This window comes from Schistocerca cancellata, chromosome 5 (assembly GCF_023864275.1).
Source record: "Schistocerca cancellata isolate TAMUIC-IGC-003103 chromosome 5, iqSchCanc2.1, whole genome shotgun sequence".
Taxonomy (NCBI): domain Eukaryota; kingdom Metazoa; phylum Arthropoda; class Insecta; order Orthoptera; family Acrididae; genus Schistocerca; species Schistocerca cancellata.
The window spans coordinates 800510337-800533020 of record NC_064630.1 but is presented as its reverse complement, the minus strand read 5'-3'; the positions used below and the strand labels follow the sequence as shown (position 1 = coordinate 800533020).

General features: G+C 40.0%; 1 protein-coding gene across 1 annotated transcript in view; it reads left to right on the top strand.

Moving 5' to 3' along the window:
- LOC126188809 (atrial natriuretic peptide receptor 1) overlaps positions 1 to 22684 on the top strand; it is a 783072-nt gene that overhangs the window by 534138 nt on the left and 226250 nt on the right. Inside the window, exons 17-18 of the mRNA XM_049930422.1 lie at positions 10607 to 10765; positions 20907 to 21075. Of these exons, the coding sequence (XP_049786379.1) occupies positions 10607 to 10765; positions 20907 to 21075 (328 nt within the window). The remainder of the gene's footprint in view (positions 1 to 10606; positions 10766 to 20906; positions 21076 to 22684) is intronic.

The window sequence follows — 22684 nt, the reverse complement described above, 5'->3', positions numbered from 1 at the left end:
GTAATTCTCACATTACCCACCAAACTGTGGGACAAGTGACCCCAGTATTTCATGCATAATTTTCTGCATTGAAATTGCTGCTAATGAAGTTGCACATAGCACCAGCAAAACCACAACATTGGTTGGCTCAAGGGTGTTGAAGGATGGTGTGTAAGTGGCCATATGAAACTTGCCAACATTGAGTCTTAGTGGTTTCAATAGCAACAGCTGTATTTGGCATTATTTGCACATATCCATGCCAGACAGTGTTTATGTCAATCATGAAACTGTTTGTGTGTAGAAGGGTTGTATTTCTGCCTCTTTTATTTGACTCAGACAGAATTGGTGATGTCAGTTCTTCCCAGAGCAGCTGGCTGCACTACCAGTGAAGCTTTGTTTGTACATGAAGCAGTCATGTGCAGTAGGTATAGTTATGACATTGGTTGCAGATGATGAGTATGCCTATTCCTCTTCAGTGCTACCATGGGTGGTTGGAGAGAATGATTCTCAGTGTTTCTTCATTGGGGATAGAACAAAAAAAACACACTGAAGACTGGCCTCTGCTTCTTCAAGCACAAACTGGTCCCATACAAAGAGACTGTGACTTGTCCCTATCTAACTGCCACTAGGTCTATAATTTATTATCCTTGAAAAATAAATAATGGTTCTGACAGAAAGAAAACTGCTGAAGGAAGGCATTGGTGTCTTCAGTCCTTATATCTCACAGTAATTACATGCTTTTTCAATCACTTTATCTGGTCCTAATTTTTGGAGCAGAATTTAAGCAGTATTCATTATTATGTTTTTATATAAACAACAAAATAAACTCTAAGACAAAAAATACATGCACTACAAAGGAATTATCTGAATGTGATGGAAATTGGTAGATGTGATATACATCTACAGACAAAGAAATGATTACAATTACAAAAAAATTCAATGTTGTATGCAAGCGAAACAGGTTTGCAAATTGAACAAGTAAATAAAGTATTGGTCCATCTCTGGCCCTTATTTAAGCACATATTCAGCTTGGCATTGACAGATTTGTTGGACGTCCTCCTGAGGGATATCATGTCAATTTCTTTCCCACTGGTGCAACATCTGAAGATAGTTGGAGGGCCCTGCCCATAATACTCCAAATGTTCTCAACCTGAGAGAGATCTGGTGATCTTGCTGGCCAAGGTAGGGTTTTGCAAGCAGAAAGGCAAGTTGTGGAAACTCACACCATGTGTGGGCAGGCATTATCTTGCTGAAATGTAATCCCTGTGTAACTTTCCATGAAGGGCAACAAAATGGGGTGTAGAATATCATAGACGTACCACTGTGCTATAATGGTGCTGCAGATGACAAGTAAAGGAGTCCTGCTATTATGAAAAGAAATGGCATCCTTGACCATCACCCCAGTGTGTCAGGCTGTACGGCTGGTGACAGTTGGTATCCCACCATTGTTTGGGATGCTTCCAGAAACATCTTTCGCCTGGAATCTCATTGACTGGGGTATAATTGTCTTCAGTGATGAGTTCCACTTCAAACTGAGCCCCGATGTCCAGTGAAGATGTGTCTGGAGATGCCCCAATGAGATACCAACCTGACATTTGTCCACCAAACAGGCCAACATACATGGGTGATGGTCTGGGGTGCCATTTCTTTTCATAGCTGGACCCCTTTGATTGTCATATGGGCTTACAGTGCAGGAAGATAATGCCTGCCTGCACACATTGAGAGTTTCTACAACTTCTCTTCATGCTTCCCAAAACCTACCTTGGTCAGCAACCTCACTGGATCTCCTCCCAATTGAGAATATTTGGAGCATTAAGGGTATGGCACTTCAATCATCTTGTGATTCTGAGAATCTAACACACCAATTGGATAGAATTTAGCATGAGATCCTTCAGGAGGACATACAATAGTTTTGTCAATCAATGCCAAGGTGAATAATTGCTTGCATAATGGCCAGAGGTGGATCAGCATGTTACTGACTTATTGAATTTATGAGGCTCTTTCTCTTGAATAAATCATCCAATTTTTCTGGAATTGTGATCTTTTGTCTTAAAGCTTATTTAAATGAAAATAATTTCTAAATCATTTTGTGTTAGGTAAAGGGAAACACATCATTAGTGTGGTCAAAGTTTTTGTAGCACATGATGCTATAAAATTTTTAAAATTGCTCAGCAAAACATACTACACCATAGGAATCAGACACCATAAATTACTCTTTGAACAATAACAATGTTTTAAACATAGCCTTTGAAGTAAATAAAAGTAATTTTTTATTGGATAGTTGTTATTCAAAAATAAATTGCAAAAAGGAAATTTACTCTGGGAGAAGAAACAGTGTAAACAAAGATGAAAATAAAGAGAGTAATTTTTGAGGAGGATGAGTGAAATGATGCAAAAATAAATATTTATTCCCACTAACTCAGACGCTTCCATCCTACTACATGATGAAGGTTAGTATTAAGCATGCATGTGTATTGGTGTAAGCTGTCACCAGTACTCTGATTGGCAAAGAGCCTGTGAGAAGATCAATTGTAGGCACTGGAGCAAGCGAGCATATTAGGAGAGAGGCCTAACAGACTTGCAAGAAATGTGGTGGCAATGCCCTCTCAGCGGTCAGCATTTAGATTGCCGCCATGGACCGGAGCGCCCAGTCAGTCATCCAGTGAGTCAATAAGTTGAGTCATTAGTCACAGCCCAGTGGGAGTTGCAGTTTCAGTTGGCTCAGCCTCTAGCTCAGAGTCACTCAGTGCCTAGCAAGCAGAGCAGTGTACGTAGTGGGACATACACTTCACCAGAAGTGAGGCAAATGTGGATTATTGTGGTAGAGCTTGTACCACAACACCTGGACTATCTCAAGTTACGTAACTTTCTGTTCTGATTAATGAAGAACCCTGTTAATATATGTGTGCAGTCTGTGTTATCGAAAGAGGATACTGGCCACCAAACAACATCCTCTCTTTGTTTCCTGTGGTACAAGCGCCCACACAACACAAGGACAACACAAAAACATGCCTTGAATATTTAGAAAACATATAAGAGAAAAAATATGGGTACGAGGTCTCTTCAAAAAATTCCAGAACATTCGTTACTTCACGCCAATAGTGTGTTGGAGTGAAATGTGGTTAACATCCTTGCACATACCTGTGTTTAATGTGTAACTACTGGAAGTTTCTTTGTTGTATGTCTGTTTATTATTGTTTAGAATGTTATGTCACACAGTTTGCAAATTTCGAGATGGTGGAATTAGAGGAGCAAAGTGTCTGATTAAAATTTGCATGAAACTCGAGAAAACTGTTACAGAGACACACAAGTGATGCAGAAAGCCTACAGTGATGAGTGCTTAAGCCATACTCAGTGCTGCGAGTGGTTCACATGGTTTAAAAATAGCCAGACAGAAGTTAAAGATACCCCTAATTCAGTATGCCCTTCGACATCTACTGACTATGATCATGCCAGGGACATCAGCAAAATTGTGCATTACAATTGAAGACTGACTGACTGAGAGATTGCAAAAGAATGTAACATTTCAGTTGGATCATGTCATGAAATCCTGATGGCCTGAAATGTGGTGAGACAATTCATGGCTCTTGCATCACGATAATGCAACTGCACAGTCATCCCTGTTGGTGCATGGTTGTTGCACAAAAAACGAAATCACTGTACTGCATCATCCTATGTACTCTCCAGATTCTTTTGACTTCTTTTTATTTCCAAAGTTGAAAAGGACAAAGCATTGCAATGATAGACGAGATAAAAGAAAATTTGCATACAGCAGTTAACGCGATCCAGCAAGAGTCATACCAAGACTGCTTCTGGAAGTGGAAAAGACATTGGGAGTGGTGTATCAATTGTGGAGGAGAGTATTTCAAAGGAGACCATGTGCAACAAGTAAATGTTGTGAACAAAGTTCTGTAATTTTTTTAACAGACCTTGTATGTAACTTGTGGGTCAGATCTCATGAGTGAGGAGTGGAAGTGAATCAAGAAGTTTATGAGTAAACACAGAGGAACACTTTACAAAACAAAACAAAAAAAACATAGTATTCTATGATTATAATATCAATGGGTCACACCTAGAATTGGTCAACTCATACAAATACCTGGCTGTAACAATTTGTAGGGATACGAACTGGAACATAACATAGGCTGAGTTGTAGGAAAAACAGATTGCAGAATTTGGTTGCTTGGTAGAATACTAGATTAATGCAATTAATCTTCAAAGGAAATTACTTATAAAGCACAGGTATAATCAGTCTTAGCACACTGCCCAGCTCTTTGAGACGCACACCAAATAGGGTTAACAGGGGAAGTTGAACATATATAAACCAGAGCAGCATAAATATTCATGGGTTTGGGTAACAAAAATGCTGCAAAAACTGAATTGGAATACACCTGAACAGAGACAAAAACAATCTCATGAAAGTTGACTTTCAAAGTTTCTTGAACCAGCTTTAACTTATCAATCTAGGAATATACTACATACCCTAATGTATCACTCTGTAGTGTTTTAACTAGTAGTACACAAGACTGATCCAATAACATAGACATAGCATTATTCATGAAGCACTCAACTGCAACAGAAAACAGACTCCTGTGAATCCACACTTAACATGATGCAGTACACTTAACGTAAGTAAGATGAGCTTTGCAGGCACCAGAACATAGGGTGGAAACACGTAGGGATGTGAGCTTCCCTGAGGGCAGTGGGCCTGCACAGTGCCTGACGACAGCACTAGAAAGAAGAGTGCCGTCACCATCTCGACATCATAATCAGCCGGTAGGTCTCAGTATGGGGGTGGCAGGGCCGGACCCAGTAAAGGTGATGGTTAATGTAATGATGGAGAGGGGGCAGATGTAAGCAAGTCAAGTGGAATAGCACATCATAACAATGTGCCCGAGGCTGGAGACAGACTGGCAGTCAGTGCTGGAAACTGGGGCCACTGAATGCTGCTCATCCTGAAGGCAACCAATGGGACAGTGATGCCTCCACAGCAGATGATGGCAGGGTCAAGGCAGAGGACCAAGGGGTGCACTGCAGTGTTGGGGGTGCACATGCAAACTGTCTGTGCAACTGATCAAGGTGGCATGCCACCAGCCTGTTGGCCATCAGATGTCACACAGATGGTGCCCCAGTGGTGAACGACAGTAGCTGGTATCAACTTGGGCCAATGACCACAATGACGATCCTGGAACAAAGCACCTGAACGAACCCTATCATGGCAGGTACAGTTCAGGCCATAGAAGATGGAGGAGCGTGTGTGGCTGCTGTCCTTGAAACAACTCAGACGGGTTCTGCTCCTCCATAGGTGTGAAGCAATAGTTGCTTAGAAAATTGAGAAGGGCATCATCCAGCAAAGAATCCTCAACAACCTTCATTATTTGGGACTTGAACAGATGCACTAGTCATTCTACCTCAACATTTTATTCAGGTTGGAATGGTGCAGCCATAACATCATGAATGCTGTGATGAAAACAAAACAATTGAAATGTGTGAGAAATGAACTGGAGCCCATTATCAGAAACTAAGGTAGAAGGCAACCCCTCAATAGAAACAACACATAAAACCATACAAATTGTGATCTCAGCCAATGTTGATGCTCATTGGAGAATGTAAGGAAACCAGGAAATGCATCCACAACCAAGAGCCAATGGGAATCCAAGAAGGTATGTCTATGTGCATGCATTCCCATGGCTGGCATGGACTGGGCCAGAGGGACAGAGATGCCCTGGGAGCCACTTGTTGTTGGGGACACGGCTCACAAGCTGCAACAGAATGGCCAGTGTCATTGTCATTCCATGGCTGAAAAACATGTCTCCTAGATAAAAGTTTAGTGCATGAAACGCCCCAATGACACTGGTGGACAGGGCATAGAACCTCGAGCTGTAATGTGGTGAGAATGACTACTCTGGGAGAGAGGTCTTTCGTGGACAACAGCAAAACACCTTCAGCAACAGAGAGGCAATACCCTAAGGAAAAATAGTTGTGCACATGGTCTGAAGCCTGACCCATGGTTTATCTGGTCAGCCCTGTTGAGCAAACCGAACCATTTGGCAGAGATCTGGGTCAGCAGCAACAGCAGCTGCTATGCATGAGCTCATAATTAGGAAACCTTTGACTGCAGCCTGGGTTTCAATATGGGTTTCAATATCAAGATTAAAGTAAAGCAATTCTATATAATCAAAGTAAGGATCAGGACCCACAGGAAGACAGAAAGAGGCATCCACATTGGCATGTTTACATGTGGACTGAAAATGGATTTCGTAATTGAAGTGAGACAAGAACAGCAGCCAGCATTGGAGGAGATGTGCTGCTTTGTCAGACAAGGAAATGTGATGGTTTAACAAGGAAACTGAGGGCTTATGTTCAGTAATAAGGTGAAATGTAGAGTCATACAAAAAATGTGAAATTTCTGGAGAGCATAGACAGTGGCAAGAGCCTCTTTTTTCCATCTGAGAGTAACACCACTGGGCCAAAGTGAGAGATTTCAAGGCAAAAGCAACAGGTTGTTCAAGCCATTGGCATACTAAGGTAAGGACCACTCTGAGACCATACTGTGAGGCATCAGTCGCCAAAACTATGTTCAGTGCCAGAGGGGTGAGGCATAGACATCACAACAGAGATGTGGTCTGACAGAGGGCGAACTCCATCCCGTGATTTGTTGAACCCCAAATAAACAATAGGAGGTTGGAAACATTGAGATTTTGTGAGGTTACACTCTAAGCCTGCAGATTGTAAGACAGAAAACAGAATATGTACATTTTGCAAGTGATTGGCTGTGGAGGAGCCTGTAAGAACAATATCATATAGACAATTAATGCAGTCCAGGACAGGCACAGTCTGTTGCTTTAATAATCATTGTAAAATAGCAGGGGCACTAGCCACACCAAAAGGAAGGTGCAAATATTGATAAAAACCATGAGGACTATCAAAACCAGAACTCACCAAGACTCTTCATCCACAGGAACGTGCAGATACACTTCAGACAAATAAATTTTAGAAAATTACTGGCTGCCCAATAATTAATTTAGCCCACAGTTCCTTCTGGCATGGGAGAGCATACATATCCAGGATTGACTGTGCATTGACAGTAGAACTGAAATTGCCACAGGATCTTTTAGGATGACAGGAATAGGACGTGCATGGCAAAAACAAGGCCGAGCCATGGATTTCAAGAAATGTGAGCAGAAAAATTCATAGCACGCCCCGTACCTTCTAAAAACGAGTCTGAAAATTCCAAACTCGGTATTTCCATCTGAGAATACAGTACCTGATCGGACACAAGGTGAATGGTGTCAGTGATAGAAAATCCAAATGCCTGGAATGCATCTATCCCAAACAAGTTCTCAACACCAGCATCAGCAACCACCAAAAATGTAATGGTATGAACCTCTGACTTCTAAGAGGCAGATGCTGTAAACTGTCTCAACAGTGCAATGCTCTTTTTGTTATAACTGAACATCTTGCATGTCACTAGTGTCATTGATGGTGAGCCTAAACTCACATAGGTTTGAGCATTCAAAAATGCCAATGCAGCAATTGTGTCAATCTGCAGCTGGACCACTTGGCAAAAAACACTTAACTCTACAAACAACTTGGAGGAAGTCACAAGAATTGGAATCAAACAGTTTGTGTCAATGTCCTTATCTTGAGCAACTGTTGGTGAACAACACACAGAAGTGATGTGGCCTTTCTGCCAGTGCTTAGGGCATGCCGAAAATTCATGCTGGACAAAACAGAAAGGACAAGTTGGAAAAAGAGAAAGCTGACACTGCCACTGTCATGGTTGTGGTTGCAGCTGCTTTACCTAGCCTTGGTCAGCTTGGCACTGGGCTTGCATGTTTACCGCCATCACTGCCACTTCCTTGTGCCAGCTGCCTGTCGTCCTAGTGTGGGCATACTGTGTGACACTACTGCCACATCACTCCAAGCTTCAGTTTGGTTACTGCAATCCAACTAACTTCAAAAGATTGTGCTATTTGCAAAGCTTTAGCCAATGGGGGGGTTTTCACAGAGTAAAGCCTTCCAGCACACTTCCTTGTCAGTAGATAAGCATAGAACTGTGTCATCACCATAGAGTCTGTATAATAATCATCACGGGGCTCAGTAACAAACTGACACTTATGGCCGGGTCTGAAGTTCGGCTTCCCAGACCCTGTATGACTGGTTTGGTTTCTTGCAGCATTTTGCCTCAAGCCGCTATGATGAATTCATTTGCTATAGCAATTGAACAATAAACTGCGCATGTGATAAAAAGTAACAGTTGCTGGTTCTTGTAAAGGGGCAAGTTGACACAGTAAGTGATATGCCTTAGGCAGAGTCCACGAGAGGAAGAAGCCTTTGCACAGATTTGAGTCTGTCATACTGAAATATAAAAAACTGCTATCTGAGGTTTTTTTTCTCCTATGTGCCCCAATCCTTGGGTGAATCACTATATGGAGGAGATGTGGGTGGAGGCCCGACATTGTGGTTACAGCCACAGTAAGCCATTCAGGGCCAACAGCATGGTGTCCATAATGAATAAACCTGATGAAACTGCATGTAAAGATTGCACTCATGGAAACTGTTTCAAACTCATTGCCAGTTGTGTTGCAATTACATAGTACACAAGATTGGTCCAAAATAATCCAAATATGGCTTTATTCATGAAGCACTCAACTACAATGGAAAACAGACTCCCATGAATCCACACATAACACGACACAGTACACTGAAGTGAATGGCACACTGGAAAGACACACAAGACGTTCCAATTAGTGCTGCTCCACACATATATATGTTTGAGTCTCCAGTAGACAGGGCAGTGGAGACCTCGCCACACACATCCACCCACAGGTGGCCTCCAGCAGCCGGCCCATACTGATACAGTTGGTGGCTCATGCAAATGCACATTCATAGTGACACCACACATGGTGCATATGCACAAGATGCTGGATATAACATGCAGACAGGATTAAACTAATTGCAAGATGTACAGAGGCATTTAAGCATCCATCCTTCCTGGGCTCCATACATAACTGGAATAGGAAGACACCATAACATCTGATTCAATGAGAAGTTCCACTTACCATGCACTTCACTGTGGTTGGTGGAGCCTGGATGTTGATATAGTAAGAGGAACAAGAACCACAAACAGATGAGACAAATTGGGCTACAACAGTGCACAGAAGGAACTGTAGGATAACTGTAATTCAGTGACAACAAGTCATCACTAGGCTAAATAACATTTCATTCCCCTACATTAGCTGTTACTTTTAATTATCATATGCAGTAGAGTGTGAACATTATCATTTTAGGATACATAGGATACAATGTTTAGTATAGACTTCAATGATATGAAAAATGCTATAATTTGCCTAGTGTTGATACAGGGCTATTCAGAAAGAAGGAACAGATTTCTAACATTTATTGCTTGCAAACTACGAAGATGATCCTGGAAAGAAAGAAGTTCAAATTTTTATGCATTCAGTGTGAGAACCATGTGTTACATGACAGATATCAAAACAGCGGCTTATTTCCTGCCACACATGAAGCAGCTGGGTTCTCGATATAGAATTCAAATTTTCACATTGTGATGCCATAAACTTTCAAGGAAGTCTGTCATAGGGGGGATAAAAATGTGGTCCTTTATGTAACCTCAAAGATAAAAGTCACAAGGTATGAGGTCTGGTCACCTGGGGGCACCAGTGATGAAGTTCATCTTCTGCTCCACCTCTTCCAACCCAACATCCTGGAATGATGTCATTAAGATATCGTCTGACATACTTAATGAAATTCTGTAAAAATGTCTGACATTACCTGAATGAAACCATTTTGGAACATTGGATTGGAAGTGCAGGAGCAGAAGATTAACTTCATCACTGGTGTCCTCCTAGGTCTCCAGACCTCACACCTTGTGACTTTTATCTGTGGAGTTACATTTATTTATTTGAATAGCCCTGTATGTTTTGATGTTAGGATTTTTTATGTTACTGAATGTTGATCCACTCCACAGATTTCTCAAATATTTTTTCATAAAATCTTCTGCCTGTGTTAAGTAACGTACATTGTTTATACCAAATACAGTTTTAAATGATGAGGCAATAAACAATAATGGCAAGTATGACCTACAGTTTAGAAAATGTGCCACAAGAAAACAACAGTTTCTGTTTGACATGTTCTCAATTATGTGATATTAAAATTATGATATTGTCTTTTTGAAACAGTATTTGGATATTCATAGCACAAATTTTGGTGCAGTAGAAGGCAATGTGGCATCTCCTTTTTATGACTGTGTAGCCTATACCAACTACAGAGCACATAATTTCATATCTTCACAAAATAGCTGTACAAGTAAAATCTAATTACATAGATCAGAGCAACTAACTAATAATACTTCTCTTTTCATGTGTGTGTGTGTGTGTGTGTGTGTGTGTGTGTGTGTGTGTGTGATTGTTTGTGTGTTTGTGGAAGGGGGGGGGGGGGTTGTTTTGGCTAAACAGATATTACATTTTTGCCATACTCAGAGTAAAAGCTTCATTATAAAACTACAGAAAATGAAGTTGCACTTGTGGAATGTAATTTCTTTCTGGGTAAAATTTTTCTTTCTTAGTCACCATATGAATACATTTCTGCCCTGATAAATTTACAGAACTCCTCTGGATTGCACCTGAGCTTCTGCCACAAACTACTGTTCCTGGAAACCCTGCAACACAAAAGGGAGATGTCTACAGTTTTGGAATCATACTGGAAGAAATAATCCTCAGAGCTGGCCCTTTTGAAGCTGCTAAACAATTTCTCACACCACCTGGTAAGGTTAAAGCAAAGTTATCTACAAATATAGTCCTAATGGAGATGTAGAACCAAAAACCATCTTTCACCATGATTTTAACTTTATACAAAAGAGAACTGTAGCTCTACTATTAACAAGTCCAGAAATAGAAAAAAAGAACAACATATGTTGAGTCTCTGTGTTTCACAGATCTTAAGCTATTCTTTCATCCAGCTGAAAGGTAATATCGAAAACATGAGGAGATTCCAGATTCTGGAACAGTTGAAATGCAAAGTACAACAAAGGAGAATAAATAACAAACTGACAAGTGCAGTTCACAGAGCATCATCCTGGTAATGTGCTGATCAGAACCAACAATAGATTATGGTGGTAAAAGCAGTCTTTATTTCATCCTCGGATAATTTTACAAAATTACAACTGCAACTGGAAATCATGTGTATGCATTTGCGCGCGCACGCTTGTGTGTGTGTGTGTGTGTGTGTGTGTGTGTGTGTGTGTGTGTGTGTGTGTGTGTGTGTGAGAAAGAGAGAGAGAGAGAGAGATTTATTTTTGATGAGGGCCTTACTGGCGAAAAGCTTTATTTGTGACAGTTTTTTTGTTGGGCCTATCTGCGACTCAGCATCTCTGCTATATGGTGAGTGGCAACTTTCCTTTTCATAATATTGCTACATTCCATCCTGGATTTTTCACAGAAATATGTTATCATATTATAAACACAATTCCAGTAAGTTACATTAAAATATTGTTGGGTTTTGCTCTCAAGCATGCACACATATAAATATAAGTATCATCCTCTACCTCCCTACCCAATGACCAACCAAAATCACTTCAATGATTTCCTATGTAAGGCTTGTTTCAGCAGTTTGTTAGATACCTTAATAAGGAGAATAAACAGTAACAGGAACAATGTCACAAACAGAATCAATTGATGGAAGGTGCTCCATTTTGTCTGTATATATTCTTTAACTGAGGAATGTGCTCTTTTTTTGCATAATGACATTCTATAAATCTTTTAAGCTACACACAAGGGTTTTGGGTTAAATAATCAATGTCATTATTTTCTTGACACATTTGTCTTTTCTATTCTTTTCATTGTTTGGGGTAGTTTGTTGCACAAAATGAGCTCAGAATTTATGGCTTTTGCTTTTGGATAATTTAAGCTGTTTAATATCAAAAAGGCAGCGACCCTTATTTAATGTATTGTGCATTTAAAAAATGTGTGCTGTTACTTTTGCATTATATATATTTTTATGTAGGTACAGTTTGGGCAAAGTGATGTTATTTAGTTCTCCATATTTATTTCAGCAAGAATGTTTTGGGTTCAGGTCACTGGGCATGTGATAACCTTCTCTTGTAACAATATTATGGTTAGAAACATCACCTATCCCAGCAAAGGCAGGACTACCTGTGAAACCAGTCATGTGATCTACAAGCTAAGCTGAAACCATTGTCTGCATTCAATGTGGGCATGACAACCAACAAGCTGTCTGTCCACATGAATGGCCACCGACAATCTATGGCCAACAAACAACCTCCCCCCCCTTTCATTCCCACTGCCCTGCCTTCCATCTAACCACCTGCACATAGCTGTCCTACCCTCTCTCCACCTCGTCTCTACTTGCTCCCCAGCAGCACTGCTCTGTCCACCATCCCTACTCTACTATCCCTCCCCCTCACCTCCCCAGCCTACCCCTCACACCCACCCAGTCACCACTCCCATCATGCACTGCTGCACTGATGTTGCTGCTCACAGTGTGGCTTCAGCTGCCATAGACTGCAGTCATGTCTGTGTGACTTGTGTTTGCATGAGAGAGAGAGAGAGAGAGAGAGAGAGAGAGAGAGAGAGAGAGAGTGTGTGTCATCTGTTTTCAGCAAAGGCCTTGTTGGCCAAAAGATTATTTGTGACAGTCTTTTTGTTGTGCCTACCTGTGACTCAGCATCTCCGCTATATGCTGAGTAGCAACTATCCTTTTCATAATATTGTTACAGTCTATCTTGGATTTTCCATTGTTTGATTTTAACTGCCTCTTGTACTTTCACTAAGCTGTCCATGGGCTCCTCAATAATAAGGCAGTTGTCATCTACTACTGGAAAAAGACCACCTCCAGACTACCCCCATGAACCATGAGTGCCTCAGCGATACAGATGGCCGTACTGTAGGCACAACCACAATGGAGGGATATCTGTTGAGAGGCCAGACAAACGTGTGGTTCCTGAAGAGGGGCAGCAGCCTTTTCAGTAGTTGCAAGGGCAATAGTCTGGATGATTGACTGATCTGGCCTTGCAACACTAACCAAAACGGCCTTGCTGTGCTGGTACTGCGAACGGCTGAAAGCAAGGGGAAACTACAGCAGTAATTTTTCCCGAGGGCATACAGCTTTACTGTATGGTTAATTGATGATGGCGTCCCCTTGGGTAAAATATTCCGGAGGTAAAATAGTCCCCCATTCGGATCTCCGGGCGGGGGCTACTCAGGAACGTCAATATCAGGAGAAAATAACTGGTGTTCTACGGATCGGAGCGTGGAATGTCAGATCCCTTAATCAGGGAGGTAGATTAGAAAATTTAAAAAGGGAAATGGATAGGTTGAAGTTAGATATAGAGGGAATTAGTGAAGTTCGGTGGCAGGAGAAACAAGACTTTTGGTCAGGTGAATACAGGATTATAAATACAAAATCGAATAGGGGTAATGCAGGAATAGGTGTAATAATGAATAAAAAAAAATAGGAGTGCGGGTAAGCTACTACCAGCAGCATAGTGAACGCATTATTGTGGCCAAGATAGACACGAAGCCCATGCCTACTACAGTAGTACAAGTTTATATGCCAACTAGCTCTGTAGATGATGAAGAAGTTGATGAAATGTATAATGAGATAAAAGAAATTATTCAGGTAGTGAAGGGAGATGAAAATTTAATAGTCATGGGTGACTGGAATTCGAGAGTAGGAAAAGGGAGAGAAGGAAACATAGTGGGTGAATATGGATTGGGGGAGAGAAATGAAAGAGGAAGCCGTCTGGTAGAATTTTGCAAAGAGCATAACTTAATCATAGCTAACACTTGGTTCAAGAATCATAAAAGAAGGTTGTATACATGGAAGACTCCTGGAGATACTAGAAGGTATCAGATAGATTATATAATGGTAAGACAGAGATTTAGGAACCAGTTTTTAAATTGTAAGACATTTCCAGGGGCAGATATGGACTCTGACCACAATCTATTGGTTATGAACTGTAGATTAAAACTGCAGAAACTGCAAAAAGGTGGGAATTTAAGGAGATGGGACCTGGATAAACTGATTAAACCAGAGGTTGTACAGAGTTTCAGGGAGAGCATAAGGGAACAATTGGCAGGAATGGGGGAAAGAAATACAGTAGAAGAAGAATGGGTAGCTCTGAGGGATGAAGTAGTGAAGGCAGCAGAGGATCAAGTAGGTAAAAAGGCGAGGGCTAGTAGAAATTCTTGGGTACCAGAAGAAATATTGAATTTAACTGATGAAAGGAGAAAATATAAAAACGCACTAAATGAAGCAGGCAAAAAGGAATGCAAACGTCTCAAAAATGAGATTGACAGGAAGTGCAAAATGGCGAAGCAGGGATGGCTAAAAGACAAATGTAAGGATGTAGAGGCTTATCTCACTAGGGGTAAGATATACACTGCCTACAGGAAAATTAAAGAGACCTTTGGAGAAAAGAGAGCCACTTGTATGAATATCAAGAGCTCAGATGGAAAACCTGTTCTAAGCAAAGAATGGAAAGCAGAAAGGTGGAAGGAGTATATAGAGGGTCTATACAAGGGCGATGTACTTGAGGACAATATTATGGAAGTGGAAGCAGATGTAGATGAAGATGAAATGGGAGATATGATACTGCGTGAACAGTTTGACAGAGCACTGAAAGAGCTGAGTCGGAACAAGGCCCCGGGAGTAGACAACATTCCATTCGAACTATTGACAGCCTTGGGAGAGCCAGTCCTGACAAAACTCGACCATCTGGTGAGCAAGATGTATGAGACAGGTGAAATACCCTCAGACTTTAAGAAGAATATAATAATTCCAATCCCAAAGAAAGCAGGTGTTGACAGATATGAAAATTACCGAACTATCAGTTTAATAAGTCACAGCTGCAATATACACGCGAATTCTTTACAGACGAATGGAAAAATTGGTAGAAGCCAACCTCGGCGAAGATCAGTTTGGATTCCGCAGAAATGTTTGAACACGTGAGGCAATACAGACCCTACAACGTATCTTAGAAAATAGATTAAGGAAAGGCAAACCTACATTTCTAGCATTTGTGGACATAGAGAAAGCTTTTGACAATGTTGACTGGAATACTCTCTTTCAAATTCTAAAGGTGGCAGGGGTAAAATACAAGGAGCGAAAGGCTATTTACAATTTGTACAGAAACCAGATGGCAGTTATAATAGTCGAGGGGCATGAAATGGAAGCAGCGGTTGGGAAGGGAGTGAGACAGGGTTGTTGCCTGTCCTCAATGGTATTCAATTTGTATATTGAGAAAGCAGGGAAGGAAACAAAAGAAAAGTTCGGAGTAGTTATTAAAGTCCATGGAGAAGAAATAAAAACATTGAGGTTCGCCGATGACATTGTAATTCTGTGAGAGACAGCAAAGGACTTGGAAGAGCAGTTGAACGGAATGGACAGTGTCTTGAAAGGAGGATACAAGATGAACATCATCAAAAGCAAAACAAGGATAATGGAATGTAGTCGAATAAAGTCGAGTGATGCTGAGGGAATTAGGTTAGGAAGTGAGACACTTAAAGTAGTAAAGGAGTTTTGCTATTTGGGGAGCAAAATAACTGATAATGGTCGAAGTAGAGAGGATATAAAATGTAGACTGGCAATGGCAAGGAATGCGTTTCTGAAGTAGAGAAATTTGTTAACATCGAGTATTGATTTAAGTGTCAGGAAATCGTTTCTGAAAGTGTTTGTGTGGAGTGTAGCCATGTATGGAAGTGAAACATGGATTGTAAATAGTTTGGACAAGAAGAGAATAGAAGCTTTCGAAATGTGGTGCTACAGAAGAATGCTGAAGTTTAGATGGGTAGATCACATTTCTAATGAGGAGGTATTGAACAGAATTGGGGAGAAGAGGAGTTTGTGGCACAACTTGACAAGGAGGAGTGACCGGTTGGTAGGACATGTTCTGAGGCATCAAGGGATCACAAATTTTGCATTGGAGGGCAGCGTGGAGGGTAAAAATCGTAGAGGGAGACCAAAGATGAATACACTAAGCAGATTCAGAAGGATGTAGGTTGCAGTAAGTACTTGGGGATGAAGAAGCTTGCACAGGATAGAGTAGCATGGAGAGCTGCATCAAACCAGTCTCAGGACTGAAAACAACAACAACAACAACAATCAGACTATTCCTTGTATTTCAGTTCTCTGTTATGCATGTTTTTTTCTGCCTGTTTTATAATGTCATCTAACCACCTTCCATTAACACTGTGAAGGACTGTGCAGCTAGAGTGTAATTTTACTACCTGAGACTGTGCTTTTCCATAGTTGTTTTCTGAGTTGTGTGTAGATACTACTGCATTAGGCTTGATGTCAATCCATCACATTTGAAAAAGGGGTCTTTTTCCTTTATGATACCGCTAATAAACATAGAATTACTTCAATGATGATATTTCTATTTTTAAGTGAAAATATGTTTTTTGACAACAGTTTTTTTGTCTCTTTCTTTTCCTAAATGGAGATAGAATTAGAAGTTGTTGGTACTAAAAATATAACTTTGAAAATGTAGTTTTTCACTGAAAAATACTTAATTGCATTTCCCTTAGTATGAAAAATTTGAATGAATTTTGGAAAATGAAGTCAAATGTCACAGTCTTCACAATAATACCTGCTGTCTTTTCTTGCTACTTTCCCAGGGCTTGCCTTACTTTACTCTGCTCAAACCTTACATCTCCTCACAGGCCATTTTGACATTTCTGTAGCAAGAATCAATTTAGGAAAACACTTTACACAGTCTCATTACATCTGAACTATTTTTAATTGAAGGTGATTCATCCTGGCTCCCTTTGCTTATCAAGACTGCTGCCAATTAACTAATGAATGCATGAATATGTTTGCTGTGAGTCCTTGACTTTATATAAACTATGAATTTACATTCATCATTGTCATGTAAACATGTAAAAATTCTTCCTTCCACCTCAATACCGTCCTCTAAAAATGGGCATAGCCCATTAGCTGGTCACTGTGCTTCACACTTGCCTTGTTTTTATTGCAAGGCAGGTTTCTTTTTCTTTATCATTCCTAATTTTGTTCTGACATTCATACTGGATGCACTTATTTTATGTTTTGTCATCAAAATTAATATATTCCAAGTGTCTTCCCATTACACAAACAGCAAATGTTCTTATCTGTGAAACAAAGCTTCATGTTTCTTCCAGCTTCTGGGCAGTCTATATCTTTAGCTAGCCTTTTTCTATTTTTCAGTACAGTACTGTAAACCCATCTTGAAAACACAATACAAAGCATGTAGCAGACACAATTGGATGCTCTTTTTGCTGCATGTGATCTTGTGATGTATCGTTTGTGGCAACAATGGGGTCGTAAATGCAGCAAAGCAAATAACACAAAATGTTATCTGTATTTCTTTCTCATCAATACCACTTATAGATAATGCATCTGTTTCTTTCTTTTTTTTCATGATAGTAGAAACATCATAGAGTACCTTTATACAGACAGCAGACAAGACAAACAATGCAGTACATTTACAAGGCTGAGAAATGGCCAACATAGGTACTGCGTCATTCATTGGTCAATGTAGGTATTACGTGATTCATCTTTCTTGAGTATAATGTGCAAGATGTAAGAGCTTCTTTGTATCAAGCTACAATCAAAAAATTATCCCAACTTTCAAACATACAGTGAAGTAATGAAATAAATAGCTCATCACTACGCTTCAATTAAATGAGACAGTAAATTGATAATGATAAAATTGTCAAGCAAATTCTGTATCAATGAAATCGAAGATAGCTATATAGCTCAGGACTCTATTATGTTGTAAATAAAGTTGCATCTTGTAATAGATATTCTCGGACTTCTTATTCTATTTTCTGGCTCAGCAGTCATCATGGTCACATAGAATAATAACAGTTAAACATTCACAGTCAACATCTTCATCTTAAGGCTGTGATGTGGATGATATTGCAACAGCTGTGGTAGAACACATCTGGCTGGTGATATTAAGGAATATGTTGTCGAGTGGGAGCTGGTACCTCAGCCCTCTCTTATGATGAACAAGCAGGCAGGCAGCTCCAGACAAACAGAGATCCATATTCACCTGACACACTCATGTATGCAGTCATACCCAGCCAGTTCAAATCAATAGCAACACATTGTCCTGGCAGGTGGTGCCCTGCCATGTGAAAACAAGAAACTGTTGACTGCATTCCAGGACACACCGTCACATGTGTGACATAGTGAAATCAGAGGACTTTTTCAAGCATAGTGCATCAGAGCTGAGCAGGCCCTTGTGCCATAAGGAAGCAGCACATTCTATGTTAATATACTATTGTGGAAGTCTTTTGGCAGCCAAGAATAAGCTAAAAGTTTACAGGTCACACTTGTCTACACCATTGTAAAGAGTGGCCAAGCTAGGAGGGTGGAATTCGGGATAGTTGGAGGATTTAATGGTACGTAAGAAGGCATAAGTAATATTCAAGTTGTTTATTCAGAGGAGCACATGTAGCCCCCCCCCACCCCTCCACTCCCCATAGAGGGAGTCATAATGGAACACTGAAATCTCTTGGATGTCAACATTTGTACACAATGATGGGTTGACACCAGGAACACACACACACACACACACACACACACACACACACACACACACACACGGAGAGAGAGAGAGAGAGAGAGAGAGAGAGAGAGAGAGAGAGAGAGAGAGAGAGAAGCCTCACAGATTCATTACAGGTAAACCTCTCATGATATTATTGAAGGGAGCTTATTAGAAACCTGTATAGCATGGCACCATCAGCATTGACCCCACAGTGCCAGCACTTCCAGTATGGCACGTAGGGCCTCAATTCCCTGCCTTGGCTGGGTGGAAGGATTGAAAGGTATTGAGACTGATACAGGCTAGTTATTAATTAATAAACATTGGACACCATAAACCTATCTGTTAGTTGGTTTCTATCAGTCTCTCCATCCTTCTGTAAACAATTTAAGTTAGTATTTTGCAGTTACAATTTATTGTGTGGTAATATACATGTCAGCATATTCTTTCTTTGGTACTAGGATTATAACATTCTTCTCAAGGTCTGTAGGTATTTTGCTGTCTCATTTATCTTATCTTGCAAATTAGGTGGTCGTGGCTGATCCTCCAATGCATCTCAATAATTCTGAGTGAATGTCATCTAGTCCAGGTGCTATGATTCAGCTTAGGTCTTTTAGTTCTCTGTAAAAACCTGTTGCAGTTATCATATCTCCCATCCATCTTCATCCATTTTCCTTTTGCCTTCTTAGATCTTAAAGTTCCTGTTCTCTACCTAACTTTTCTATAAATTTCAGCCATTCCTCCTTTGCTAAACAGTGGCTTGCCCTCTGAGATCTTAATATGCACATATGTATACACAGATACACTCCATATATTTCTTTAATTTTACTGTATATCACATTTATTTTTCCCATGCTTATGCACCTCTTAACATCTTTGCACTCCTTTAGCCACTCCTACTTTCCATTTTGCACTTTCCATCAATCTAATTTCTTAGATATTTGCATTCCCATTTGTATGCCTCATTTACTGCTCTTTTATATTTTCTTCTGTTGTCAAATTAATCTCTCATGTGTTATCCAAGGATTCCATTGATCCTTACCTTTTGCCTATTTGAGCGTGTGTTGCCTTCATTATTGCATCTCTTAAAGCTTCCCATTTGGCTTCTATTGAATTCCTTTCCCTTGTTTCAGTTAGTCTTTGCCTAAACTTCTCTCTGAAACTGTCAACAGTCTTTGGTTATTTCCATTTACCCAGAGCATATTCCCTGCTTTTCTGCAACTTATTTATTAACTTATTCACTTTTAATCTTCAGTTCATAATAAAGAAATTATTTCCAAGAGGCCACATCTATTCCTGGAAATGTTATGTAGTTTAAAATCACACTTCAAAATCCCATTCAGTGTGTCCAGCTCTTTTTCATGTATCCAACCTCCTTCCAAAGGTATACCATGTGGTTTCCCCTATATTGGCCTTCCTTCAGTCCATGTTCTCCTACTACTTTTCCCCTCATTTTTCTATTATGGGATGAAAATCTCCCAGATTCTCCTCAATTAAATTTTCATCTTCAATAACGTATTTTAGATAAATCACACTTTTGTTAATCTCTTCATCATCTGTGGGGCTTTTAGGCTTTTATACTTCAACTAGTATCGTGGGTCATATATAGCTTGGGTACCTCTCACTATGATGTTGATAGTAGCTTACCTACATTAAGTTACCTTGTTTATTATTAACCTACACATACATTTCAAACAATAGAAAATCCAGGTAGGATAATGAGCAATGTCAGAAAAGATAGATTGCTACTTACCATAAAGAAGACACGCCAAGCTGCAGACAGGCACAATTAAAAGAGATGTATTTCTTTCAGCCAAAGCCTTCATCAGTAGACACACACACACACACACACACACACACACACACACACACACACACACACACACCTCATGCACACACGACCACTAACTCCAGCATCCAGATGCAATGATGAGGGCTGTGGCTGAAATCAATGTGTGAGTGTCTTTCAATCATGCCTGTCTGCAACTTGACATGTCTTCTTTACACGTACGTTTCCATTATTTGAGCTTGTGTTGGTGAAGCCTTACTCAGCTGACCACAGATCTTTTTCTTCCTGCTACCACACATCACTAATTCCAATTAAATCTAAGTTCAACCAGTCCAATCCTTGTTTCAAATTCTCTAACCTACTTATATAATTAGGGGGTCTAGGACTTTTTTCTCCTGCTGAAGTTGTTTCTCCTGATAAAAAAACAGGTGTTAAAAAGTCAATTTTTATAACACCTTATAGCTAAATCTGAACTGACAATATTTATGATATTTGTATCACGTTCATGCCTAGAGATAGAGATGTCTATAGGGAAGGCATATGGTCCTTACGATTTCCTTTTTTCAGAGATTGTGAGTCGAGTGGCTGCTAGAGAGGTCCCACCATTTCGTCCAGATGTCGGTGAGCAGGATTGTCCATCAGAACTATTGGATCTGATGCATCAGTCATGGTCTGACAATCCAGATGACAGACCTACTTTTCAGTCTATACGACAAGTAATCCGCTCAATTCGCAAGTGAGTACTTGATTAACAATTAATTTCACCACCACCTGAATATGCATGGAATTTTTGTTGTTGAATATTATTTATTTACCTCATAATATACATATCTTCAATTAATGTATTTACCATTCAGGATATACACCAAGGAGTTGCAGACTGCTTATTCAAAGACTCACATGCCAGATTATTAGATATTTTGTGACTGAAATTGGACATCAATTCTAGTTGGATTTCAACCTTTCTACACTTTACTCTTCAGATTGACATCTCTCTAGTCACTGATTTTGTCATTAGTGATGCTTCATTTGTTGCATATCTCTTAAAGCCAATTTTTCGATACTGCATACCATCTCATCATAGAAAACTCGCAAGGAAAAAGGTACAGGACTTCATAATCTACCATTACCCCTAGTAACTGTTGGAGCTTAAAGTCATGTTAAACACAGCATCATATAAGTTATTTAGCAGATTATACAGTAGTTTTAATCCAAGACAAAAATTTCGAAATTGGTGATGATTTTGATTTGCAATTCATAAGAGTATGCTCTTCAGCGAAGTATCACAATAGCCAGTTATTAGTATGTGTAAAAATTTTGAAAACACTTACAAGCAAATTGTCCATTGGTGAAGTATCTCACTAAATTTTTTACACTCATTGATACATAACACCTTCCCTCATCGCCTGTACACGTAAACTGATACATAACACCTTCCCTCATCCCCTGTACACATAAACACACATGCTCACACTTAAAATTCTGAATCCTGCCACTAAATGAAATGTGTTGCAAAAGAAAGTAAAATCATGGAGGAGGAGCAGGAGCAGGAGGAGGAGGAGGAGGAGGACGACGACGAGGAGGAGGAGCAGGAGATTAGTGTTTAATGCCCCGTCAATGAAAAGGTCATTGAGAGATGAAGCACAAGGGAGGGATGGGGAAGGAAATCAACCACACAATTTCAAAAGAACCATCCTGGCATTCCTGAAGTGTTTTAGGGAAATCATGGGAAACCTAAACCAGGATTGCTAGATGCAGATTTGAACTATTGTCCTTCCGAATATGAGTCCAGTGTGCTAACCACTGTGCCATCCCACTTGGTAAAAAGTAAAATCATACCACAGCAAAAAACCTAATACAATTACCAGATTAACTGTGAAAGAATACTAGCAGCAAAAACTGGACACCTCCAAAGAAGTGATGCACAGCATTACAAATGCATAAGAAACTCACAGACAGCAGCTAAGATAATCATTCAGAGCTCTGTGCAGAAGACTATGGACATACTGGTGGTTTAAAAATGTCCATGCTATTTGGTCTATTTACTGTTGTTGAGTCTGACATACTGCAGGGACAGTAGTTGTAAATAGGCTGTTGCCCACATCATTGTCACACTTGTAATACGGATGGCTTGAAAATGGACAGAGTTGTCTGAAACTAGTCGCCATCAAGAAATAAAAAAAGATATAATTCTCAGTGCAACTCATGACAGAACCATAACCATTTATTTCAATTAAAAATTAAAAGTTGGAAATTTGGAAACAACTGGTTAAGTGCCAAGTATATTTCTGTACAATTGAAAGAGATGGGCACTGAAGATGAGAATGAGACAGAGTTGAAGTATT